The following is a 12,502-nucleotide window of genomic DNA, read 5'->3' on the forward strand; positions in this document are numbered from 1 at the left end:
AATCGTGGTAAACAAACTCCTGGGCTAGCAAGACAAGGAACCGAGCTTTGTAGCCCAGCTGATATTACTATTATTATTAAGTAGGAGCTGGTAAAGTGGTACTTTGTTCTCCGTTGCCATTGTGTTGGTCCAATTTAAAATGGACCGATTGGAAAAAGCTGCCGATGTGATGATGGTAAGATTAATTTAGACTCGTTAACGTATAATAAAATCCTGCACCTATGTTCTAACTTCAAATCAATCAGGACAACGGAAGCAAAATTTGCAAGCTCTATGAAACGGCTGAAGTTACTAGATATTTATGCACCTATTTAAAATTTTTAGGCTGTTGAATTCTATTGTTCTAAACTTCTGTATCTAAAATATATAAATATCAGAGGCCATTGTGTGTAAAATTAAAGAAAAAGAGGTTCACCAGAAAGCAGAAAAGAGATTTTTGGAAACATAGGTACTATACGGTATACAAGTGCATGCCGTGGTGTGCCAATGTCCTATCAACAGGCTACAGCTACCTAGGTATGTTGCTAGGGCATGCTAGCTTTGAGTTTAATTTACTGAGTATGATGCCTGGAAAACCAATAAGCAGTTAGAATTAGCAATAGTATTATAGTAGTGTATGATAGGGTTTCAGAAACCAGCTTATTTTTGAATGGCCCCTGATCCAACAGCTAACTCAACATGTTTTTGGTGTCAAATCACTATTGGAAAGAATGGGATATCAGAGTAAATCAGACAATCTAGTATGTCTGTTAACAAACTCAGCAGGATGATTAACAAAGTCAGCAGGATTAAAATTACCACTAAAAATTGCAGGAAGCTCAAAATATTGAAAATAATAATTTAATTCTAATTGAACTCTGTTGCACAATCTGGAAACAAATCCACAGAAATTTCCAAGCGGGAAGCAAAGAGTGACTAACCTTAGCTGAGTACCGGTACCACACTACCAGATGCACAATCGCAACAGCTACTAGATTGGGCTCAACATTCAGGCTTGTCGTAGAGCTTGAGAAACATTACCAGGGTGCAGAAAGTGAGTGAATATCAAAAGCTCTTTGGTGACACTGGACACATCAGCAGCAAAATTTATGCCTTCAGAAAATCTTGCCAACACATTTGGAATGAAATTATCGCATTTTAGAAATTACTTTGAATAACTATTGCAATTATTGCAAATCTGGAAGACTGCAAGTCTGCAAGTGCACACAGTAAGGTTTCCAGTACGTCGAATGGATCAGGATGCAGTGAAGCTTGTCCAGAAATCAGTTGCAATGATGCAGTGCGTGGAGAGCAGGCATGGAATATATCTACTTGGCGAGCTGTGACTGAATTTTTTAATCTGTGGTTTTATGGATTTGCCAGCCGTGATTTAATTTCTTTGAGCCATGAATTAATTTCTTTGAGCCCTGAATTCCATACCCCGGCCATTAAAAGCCATTTATGAGCCTGCAGCCGTGAACTTTTTTCTGAGTCCTGTGCACGTGACCCTCGTGTTACCCCTAATTTCTAATTTTACCTTAATAACGGTTAACACTAACATTTGTCTCACTTAAGTGCCAACTGATCATGTGATAATGCAGTGGCAGTCTGACCCCTCTGACATGACCACACATACATTATCTTTACGAAAACATTTATGATTGACTTGTTGTTATTACGTTATGCAGGATATTTTAGTGGGATTGCATTGAAGTATTGTGGATGCGGAAATTGAAAATTTTATGGAACAACATGTTTGCAGAGGGCAAACCGTGATTTTTTCATACGAAAATACATAACATTAGAGCCATGAGATTTCATACCTGCTGGAATTATATAATATTAGAGCCACAATATTTCAGAAAAAAGGCCTTTTCTAGCCCTGGTGGAGAGTAAGGGATATACTTTCAAAGTTGTTAGCATCATTTTCTTCATAAAAAATTGCCCGGTGATGCATCTTGAAAATGGCTGGTGACGCTTGGACTAAAAATCCATATATTGGTGATGCTGCTTGCACCCTCTGCACCCTGGAGAAACAAATTGTATGTGAACACAACCAATGTGTGAATGACTGGCTGTGCCCACTGTAGTACAGTACTCAAACCTGAATCTACCAAGTGACGAGCATGTGGTTGCCTTTATTTACTTCTGTTCATGTGGCTGTGTGATATAACTGATATTTTCACAATTTTGAAGCAGCACTGAGTTTTCAAAGTATTTCATAATAAACTAAGTTTTGTTCTACTAAATAAATTAATTACGTTTGCTCTGACGTCTTTTTCTAGCAATTTTCCTTTCCAACATGTGCTACGCCTGGGTATAAAGTATAAGCATACACAAACATATTTCATGATTTGGATCTCTGTGGCAGCGTGTGATTTTGCTGATGCATCTTAGTTTTAATGAGAAACCTCGATATTTCTTCCAGAAATTTGATCAAGCAACACTGAAAAGGTACCGTAAAATGGGGTAACTTAGACCGGCGGGGTAACTTAGACCACTTTTTGTTTTTTTAACAAAAACCCCCACAACTCAAAAACTATTTGACATAGAAAAATTTTGTCAATGGGCATTAAAGGCCTAATACTGAGGCTACATAACACAATAGAAAGATCTGAAAAGTTTGCATATCTAATAGGTTAAAAAATTAAAAATATGACCCACGAAAAAAAGCTATTATTTAATGCCTGTCAGAGTACCCCCTCCAATTTTTTTATTTTTTGGTTAAATAACTCCAGGTTTTGATGCATTGTAGTAGAACTCTTCTAGTTTCATATGCAAATGACAAATTTTAGGAATGTGTCATAGTTTGCAAATGGGGGGCACCGCCCACAAATGGGGTAACTTAGACCACCTAATGTCAGCCCTGACGGGGTAACATAGACCGGCTTGGAAGTTAATATAAAATTACCATATATAACATATTTTATGTTTGACAGCCTATTTATGTTTTTTCTTTATGTTTCAGACTCCACAGAGTCTTATATATGGTAATTTCAACTTAATTTCCAAGCCAGTCAATATTACCCCATCAGGGCTGCCATTAGGTAGTCACATTTCCCTCATTATGGGGCAGCGCCCCCCATTTGCAAACTATGACACTTTCCTCAAGTTTGTCATTTGCATATGTAACTAGAAGAGTATATAGACCTGTATTTTGCATGTTTCAATTCAAGTTTAATTTAGCTAGTAAAAAAATGGCATCATTTATAAAAAAAAAGTGGTCTAAGTTACCCCATTTTACGGTAATCATTTGTAACTAGTTACACTACATTAACTTGCAATTTTTTATTAAATAAGGGCAGTGATAGTCATAGGTGTTGCTCTCTGATGGAGTGGATGATACATTAGTTTGCTGTCAGAGAAACTTCCTCAATTGTTTCTTCATGGCAACAGATAAGCAATGATTTGTCACATTATAATTTTGCTCATAAATAGTTACTAGAGAGTTCGGCTCACAGTGAAATATTTCAAATTTTGTTTGCCTTGTTTTGAAGAAACGTAAATTAAAGTTGAAGTTTTCTATTCCTGAACTGTTCTCATCAAGTTTGTTATTGCCATCATTATTGGTGCCATAATAACTTGGTTGGCTCTGTAGTTTTAGTGTATTACTATGCATCAACATAGAATTGTGACTCCATGATAATGGCAGCTTGTACTAAATTTACCAAAATGCAATATATAAACTACTTGATATTAACTTCACTCATTGGTCATCACATCTGCTTCCTAGAGAAATTCATTTGAGAAATAGTGTCAACATTTCTATAATGTAAATTACTTGTGTTAATAAAATCAATGGTTGCTTTGTTAGCTGATGGTCTTTGATTATTTCCTGGGAAAAAGAATTTAGATTATTATTGTCCTTCAATAATTGTTCAACCTTTCAAATTGCAAAACAAATTAGGATATAAAATAAGCTTTACCTGAAAAGCTACATAACTGAAAATACACCACACAAAATCTATCATCCACTGACAAGTGTCTTCCAAAGCTTGGTTAAACTATGTAACTTTTAGCTCACAGCATCTGGGATTAGGTTTCAGATTGCATAGTTCTGTTCCAAAATTTATCATCCTATGACACGAGGCCATTTGACTGTAGGCTGATTCAACACACATGACAGATGACACGTACGGCTTGGTGGCAGGCATCAATCACTGCAAGGCTCTGGCACACTCCCTCAGGGTGGTGTAAATTTTTTTTGCATATTGGCAGATGATCCTGTGGGCTGATTGATCTAATTCAATTGATGTGATCGATCTGGTGGTTTGCGGCTGATAATGTTACAGTCAAGAACTTTTATAGGCTACATTCTTGAGGGTAGGGATCATGATAGTCCATTCAAAGCACGGCTGTGGTGGTCTCCGACAGGAGTCCCACACCAAGGGCCACGGCTATGAACTGAAAAACTGCACTGTACGACATCCATGTAACAACATTTCTTCTTGCTTTGTATCACTGACATGTGAAACAGCCTACCTGATAGCATCGTTGACGCTCCAAGTATGAATGCATTCAAGAACAGACTAGATGAAGCTATGCAGACGTCTTGGACAAATTTACAGCCAGACTCGTGATCAGTCTCGCTGCCGGTCTGCAAATTCAGTGAGCATAGAAATTTACGGCCTTACTTGCAGCCGGTCTCCAATTAAAAAACTCTCACAAGCTAAACATCACCAATAGGCAATAATGAATATGTGTATCAAATTTCATCAAGCTATGTTCATTACTTTGATAGATATTCAATGTTCACTGAATTTGGAGTCTGGCTGTAAATTTGTCCAAGACGTGCTATGCCGGACATATGTTCAGTCTTGAATTGCCTAGTACGTACCTAATGAGCTTTGCAACAAGTCCAGCAGCTATCTCAATCAATCATCAGTTATGGGAAGATTGGGTACAAAAGGCTGGATCCCTTGTGGAATCAAATCACGAAAAGTACAAGAATCGGCAACAGGTCATGGGCCTATTTCTTAAGTGTCAACACTTCGTTTTCTATTCTATGACACACATATATTATAGGTTAGCATTATTTCATTTTATGAAATTAATGATTTATGATTTTATGAAATTATTTTAATGATTTTATGAAATTAATGATTTGTTTAAATTTTACAAATTTAAACAAATCATTAATTAATGATCAATAAAATGCTAAATAATATTGCCAGTCCCTATTTTTCTTTGCATCTTGTATAAATGTGTAATCTATTACGTAAAAGCATTGCTATCCATGTTTTATAAGAAATTGTAAACAGTTACCCCCATACCATCTCAGTGCAACGATGGTTTTGAACTTGCTACAAAACCTGTGTGGGCCTTGCATCATTGTGCAACAACTTTTTTTAGTTCTGTGGAAGTGATCAATTATATTTCAAGAGAATTTCCCAATTCCATGTGTGACTGTATGAATATTGTGATATTTTTTTTTATTTTTAGGAGTAACCTTATGACCACGACTGAAACTAGGAATCTCCTTTGTTGTGATTTCATCTGTCTGTAGCGTTGCGTGCAATCGTCTGCTAGACGCCATGCGTCGTCTGCTTACTCTGCTAGCCTCGACACGTTTAGACTTACTCTATGATATGTTAATCGTAAAATATTACTTGACTAAGATTTATTCGCTTTAATGTGCCATTATTGTGTCAAAAGACTTTATCTTTTGCGATAATCGTAATGATTTACTGTTGTATTGTACGAGGATAGGTGTTGTTAATAGACTATATAGTCGTTAAGTAAAAATGGCTACGTCGCCATCTTGCGTAAGGAAGCTAGACCTCTTAGAGGTAGATGTTTTATTAGAAGTCGATTATAACTTATAGTCATGTCGTCCAAATGTCAAACTCTTTATTATGATTTTATTAGGTGATAGTACTTCTCATTATAAAAACGTCATCGTGTTCATTACTCCTTTCCACAACGCAAGGGAATTTAGAGCCGGACCAAAGAGCGACTCTTTAGCCCTTGTGTTTAGGATCAGAACGAAAGTCTATACCAAGTCGGCACGCTACCCGTAAATATTTCAACTTCGCGGCGGTGTTTCCGGTTACACATGGTTGAATATTGATATTCCTCCCAAATCCGCACTCACCTGCCATCTTGTAAATGTCCGCACATGTTCAAAAATTTAGTACGTATGTCTGTCACAGAAGTGAAATTTCCAATTGGGGTGTCAGTATGAGAATGCTTGTTTCCCTGATATAAGTTGATACTTCACAATTTGCTGGTCTTCTCAAGCTATTCTGGATAATTGGGCAGAAGCTACCTATAAATGAGGCAGAAGATCCTGTGGTTGTAGTCAATCCCACCTATTTTCATGGCCTTTGGCTAATTACTTCAAAAAAAGGAAATGGTGCATTTTAATCTATGAATTTTTAAAATTGCCAGTAAAACAATTGTTAACCTGTAATTTTAGATTAGCAAGCTATTATGAATATTGCACTTTCAAAACTGTTGAGAAAGCTTTATTCACAGGTCAGAAGGTACCTAAGTGGAAATTGGGACAAAGCCACTGGGAACTGGACAAAGACTTTTGTGAATCTGACCACTTTCACCTGAATCTATGGCCTTTTCTCTATTTATTCAGTAAAACAAAAGAGAGGCAGCATATTTTCCCCTTGAAAATTTTCAAAATCGTCATGAAACAATCAATTGGAGAAGGTAGGTAGGTATCTCATAAGATGATTGGACTTGAAAATGAAGAGTCTAGAAAATTCTCTGCTCTGTTACTATGTTTGGTAGATACTACACTTTACTGAAGAAAAATAAAAAGATGTTAATAACCTAATAAGTCTGTGAATTCGTAGCCTGAATAGCTATTATATTGTTAATGTCATTGACATTTTAAGTAATTGCAAAAAAAAAACTATAAAATTTTTCTGCAAAATGACAATGATAGTATAATAATATGCATTTGAAAATTACTTTTTGAAGACAACTCTTCTAAAGAATCCAGTGTCTCCAATGTTACACATGTACAATGAATTTCTAATTTTATTATCAAATATTGAAAAAATTAATTTTTAAATTATATTTATAAAAGTTAAAAAATTTATATTTTGCAAAATTATTTATTCTGTCAATTGAATCATGCATTGTAACTTTGCGCATGTGTGCAAAATTTCTGATCGATTGGAAAGGTAAAAGTGTGTTAAATAGCGATTATAAGATACGAAGCAGATAAAAATATTTTTTCAAATTTTTTAAATAATAAAAATAAAATTTTTTTAACTTTCCAAAATTATTTATTCTGTCAATTGAGTCATGCATTGTCTCCAACTTTACACAAGTGTGCCAAATTTCAGATTGATTGGACAGGTAGAAGTGAGGCAAATATTGATTAGTATAAGATTTGTAGCAAACAGACGACAAGAAGTGAAGATAAAGAGAAGTGTTGTAAAAATAGTACCGGTATATGAATAAAAATGTGCATTAGAACAATGATAAATTTGATGCAATAAAAAAAATGCATTGGAATGCATGTAGTGCTGGGATATGACCCAATTTGAAAAAGAAACATGAAAACCACTGCAAATCTATTTTGCACAAGCAAGATAGACAGTACCTATATACATAATCAAGTAATTGAATTCAAAATTATGAAAATTTTGTCAATAAAAGTTAGATAAAGTTAGAATCTAATCCAAAATAAGTTTCAATTCAGGGGTATGAACTAGTCTAGCTTTGAACTTCTAGTCGTGATTCAAGGAAATGTCAGTGTCTGTTGAAATAAATGGAAGTCTGTTATTACTGCTGTTTGTGCTGCAGTAGAGAAACCAAAAGATTGTTCATGCTAATGAATTGATACCTAGCTTTTATTGAAAAGGGCATGATCATGATGCAATTTCATGATCAATTCACGATCAATTCACAATTCATCAATTCATGAATTGTGAAATCATGCAAAGGGCATGATTCATGATGCAATCTCTTAAGTAAGCTAGGTATATTATGATGAATGTCTTCTATGTGTTGTCATGATCAGTAGGGATTGTTTTGGTTTTTAAGCCTTTAATAATACAAGAGTAGAAGAAACTTTGAGCTTTAATTTTGAATGGGATTTAAATATATTATGCTTCTAAGGTGAGAAAAGAACAAAGCATGAGAAATGGTTTTCTATGCTATAAGAAAGCTGGAAAATTCTTAGGGATATGTTGCTCACTGACCACTATGTATGTATGTAATAAATTTATCTTGAGAAGTAATCAGATTTTACACAAATCAATATAATTTTATCCTAGATTGGAGACACTTGTATAAAGTCTTAAAGAGAGGCTCATTGCTTGATTTGCAAGTTTATACCTACAGGCACCTCCTGAGGTGGTGACCAGCAGCCAGAGACATGAGGCCGAGCAAATATTTCTTCAGTTACGCCAGACAAAAAGTCCTTTTAATCTTTGCAGAGAAATTTTAGGTAAGTGTAGCATAGGTCTAAATTTTATCAGCAGGCGCATTGAACCAAAAATCTGCCAATTGTCATAATTCCAATGGCCCTAAATGTGTCACAAATATTTTTATTCCATGGGAATTAAAAACAGTAGAATTGAAATGATACCTGTTGTTGTAAGGATAATAGGTTCATGATATTGCATTTGGGATATCATTGTCTTGTGACCTGTAATTTTTACCAAGTTTTTGTTTGTGCTCCTGTCATTTATGATGAAAAAAGGATATCAATGCAAATTTATTAAATTTATGATGGTTTGAATGGCTCAGGCCAAAGAATAGGATTGAAGGTCAGTCAGAATCTTAAGCTGAATTGTCATGATCAAGTTATTTACCTTCCATTGTGCAATTTGATGAGTTTCAGCTGTTTTCTTTCTGCTAAAGTTGCTTGAGTAGGTACTCATAAGGATTGTTGAATGTGATTGATTTCATTCTCTCTCCATGGTGAAATTGATAAATTCAATCTACAAAGCTTTCATAAAACTAATAGACGAGTTATTTCAGTATAGTGAGTCTATAAATATTATCCAAACTAATCCTGTTACTCATTTGACTTTTTACTTACTGTTTTAGAAACAAGTCAGGTGCCTTACCTGCTATTTGAAGCTGCCTCTTTGCTCCGAGTTGGCATCATCCGTGAGTGGAGCGAGCTGAGTGCAGATGACAAACGGCAGCTGCGTCAGTACGTACTGCAGTATGTGTTAGCAAGACCCCACCAGCCTCACTATGTCCGCGAGACCTTAGTGCAGGTCAGTTGTGAACCATTTGCTAATTGTAAATGTCTGATTTTGTTGCATGTGTTGTATGTAATCTTGTTGGTTTTGACTTTAGGTTAACAAATCTAGTTGAAAGAGGCTGTCATAGTGAATTTTTCTTTATCCCCTTCGTGACTGATGGGACTTTTTGTTCTCAAGCCACTAGGTTGGAATAGCATTGAAAATGGTAAATGTATCCAAGATATAAGGGTTATTGGATTGTGAAGATCTAGTCTTCAAATTATATTTTTTTGTTGATTTTGTTCTCATGCTCTCTTTGGTGACAAGTTGTTTTAAATTAATGAGAAGTTTATGCTATTTTCAGGTTGTGGCCATCATGGTGAAGCGAGGCAGTGTGGATGACGGTGGCAAGGAGAGGAGCTCTCTTCTTAATGAAGTGGAGCAGCTCATCCAAAATCCTGATAACTCCATGGTTGGACTCGTGCCCAGATGTTGTTCCTATGTTGTGAATTGTTTCAAGATTAAAATGATTAACCTACATAATATTCAATTGATACTTGATCACCACATCGAATGATGATCCTTGCATAAATTTTGCTATTTGACCAAAAGATTTACCAATTCTATGGTTGATTGTGTTCAAATAAGCAACATCCGGCAATAATATTTATATAAAGTATATAAATGAATCATATGCTCTGATAAAAGGATGCCGTACCTATAACTTTGTTGCAGAAATAATCGACTTGACTGCAATTCTTTTTTTTTCTGTGTTAATCTATTTGACAAAGGTTTGAGTGACTCCCTATGTATATATGTACCTATTCATGTGAGGCTTTAAAGTGAATTAGAAATTCTTTTTTTATTCATATTCATAGGCATAGGATAAATCACAATAATATTGGACGGTATTTTAACATTGATGATACTGCACAGAGGCTGATTGGGTGCAGTGTGCTCAATGCCCTCATGCAGGAGTATGCCGTCACTGTCAAAAGCACTGACGTTGGCATCACTTGGGAGACACACTTCAAGGCTAAAAAACAGTTTGAGGTAAGCAATTTCCTCCTGGTTTCCAGTGTATATTAAAATACCTACCAATCTATGTTTAACTTATCTTACATAACATAATAAAGTAATAGTGTAAAACTGTTGTGAGCCATAGTTATATCACTGAGTTTGCTGGTTCCTGCAGTTATCTCCTTGCGTTCTCTATAGAAATTTTATGTTCATCTTCAGAACGCAAGATTTTTATAGCTGCATTCTTTGAAATATACTCCAGTTAAAGTTGTTGCTTTGTATTTTCACCATTTTCTTACTGTTCATTATATAATTAGTACTGGAAATGCATTACCGGTATCAACAAAAAAGATCTTGTGTCTGAAGATGAAATTGAAATTATAAGATTACTGGTATTATTGATTTATTTAATCATTAGGGGCAAATTTTTAACCCCTATCATTAAATCTAATTAGTTGACTCCCTCTTTGTTCCAGAACACAGATTTAAGAAGGATCTTCCACTTTGTCCTTGGTCTCCTGAAGGAAGGAACCACTAGTCTTGAGGCCGCAGGGCACCCTGGTGTCAGGGAGATACCTGAAGGGGAGCTGAAGACAACAATGCTGCGTCTCATCATGCTGGCTGAGAGCACGCTTACCTGGACCTTCATAGCGCTGCACTATATCCTTTCAAACTGATCTGTGCTTTGATTTTTTTTATGCCTAATGTCTGCCTACAAGTTCATGATTTTATTTATTTATTGTATGAATTTCCGGATTATATATCACTATGAATTGAATTAAGTTACACGCATAATATCTTAGCGCCTCACTATATCCTTTCAAGCTGATCTATGCTGTGAATTCTTTATGCAAGGAATTTAAAAGCTAAGAAAACGCCCAGCAAATTCACCTTATCAATATTAAAAACATTTTGGAGTCCATTTTAAGGTTGTTTTGTGTTTTAGATTTTTTGGTTTTAATGTCTGATTTAGAATTTTGAATTATAAAATGATTGTATTCATATTTAGATTGTCAAAACTGATGATGGAGCTGAACTCCGAAATGTTTTCAATATTGATATGGTGAATTTGCTTGGCGTTTTCTTTGCTTTAAAATTTTCTGGATGTCTAATATCTGCCTAACAGTTCATACTTTTTCTTTATTTATTGAAAGAATTTCAATTTAAAATAACTATGAATTGAATTGAATTATAAAAATCTTCCAACATTAATATGCTTGTTTAGTTGTTGAATTTTTAGTTGAAGTTATGAAACCCTTGTCCTACTTTTTGTTGTACTGTTGATATTTTTCTCTGTGGAATAAGCAATGTTCTGCAGATGACATGGTTTCTCAATTAATCTCTGTTTTATTTGTAATCTTTAAGAAGAATGTTCTCGAATGATGTACCTATTTACTTATTGTTTTTTTTTTCAAGATAGTTTGACGGCAGAACCATGCATGGCATCCAGTTATTTACTTTCCTTAAACCACAATTTTTGTGCTCCTTCATTAGTGTCAATTTTACACTTCCCAAAAATGTTGAAATCTTTGCAGTTAGTTAATACTGTTCTTTATTTGCCTTAACTTGAAATGTACTGCCCAAGCGACTGATGTCAGTGTTCGAGCATGACCAGAATCCACCCCTGCGACCTGGGGCTCAGTGGGAGCAGACCTTCAAGGATCCTTCAGTGGTGCAGATATTTTTCAAGGTCTGTGCATTAAAATAAAGAATCACTTCTATGATTTTCAATATAGAGGTTATAAGGCGAAGTGTTGGGCATTTATGTTGTATTGTTTGTACAGACTTGGGTAGGAGATCTGTGGAGTCATGTGATTTCCACTGAGTCAGATTGTTTTCAAAAGAGATTGCAGATTGACAATTTTTTTCAATGCCAGGATTTGCTATCCAAATTCTCTTTATTTGGAGAACCTAATTTAATTTAGTCAATATTTAAATTAATTGTTATTGATATTGGCTATTTTCTACATAACTGCTGCATTTAAAATGTGAGCCTAATTCAAATCTATGGCTGTATGTTCCAAAATAGTTTCAGTGTAAATAGCATCTATGAAACTAAGGCTACTTTACAGAGCACGACCATTCTGACTCCTAAATATTATCTTTTATTATTAATTTACATTACATTATTGTTGGGAGTTCTGTAAGATGGCATAATATTGAAATGTAATTCATTACTCATTTAATTTTTCAACATAAACTCAATGTTTTTACCAAATTTACTGAGGGAGGTGTACGGCAATGCATCATGCATCAAATGAATATTTGTTATTAAGATAATGACGTGAAGTTGACTGCAGGTGTTAATATTTGTTATTAAGATATTGACTGTGAAGTTG

General features: G+C 34.9%; 1 protein-coding gene across 1 annotated transcript in view; it reads left to right on the forward strand.

The window, feature by feature from the left end:
• LOC108678343 (exportin-4) overlaps window positions 1-12,502 on the forward strand; it is a 25,156-nt gene continuing 12,654 nt past the window's right edge. Inside the window, 7 exon segments of the mRNA XM_047882291.1 lie at window positions 1-175; window positions 8,290-8,395; window positions 9,001-9,176; window positions 9,508-9,615; window positions 10,080-10,196; window positions 10,640-10,823; window positions 11,741-11,853. Of these exon segments, the coding sequence (XP_047738247.1) occupies window positions 140-175; window positions 8,290-8,395; window positions 9,001-9,176; window positions 9,508-9,615; window positions 10,080-10,196; window positions 10,640-10,823; window positions 11,741-11,853 (840 nt within the window). The 5' untranslated portion in view covers window positions 1-139.

Source organism: Hyalella azteca, unplaced genomic scaffold, assembly GCF_000764305.2.
Source record: "Hyalella azteca isolate HAZT.00-mixed unplaced genomic scaffold, Hazt_2.0.2 contig10104, whole genome shotgun sequence".
In the NCBI taxonomy this organism is placed as follows: domain Eukaryota; kingdom Metazoa; phylum Arthropoda; class Malacostraca; order Amphipoda; family Hyalellidae; genus Hyalella; species Hyalella azteca.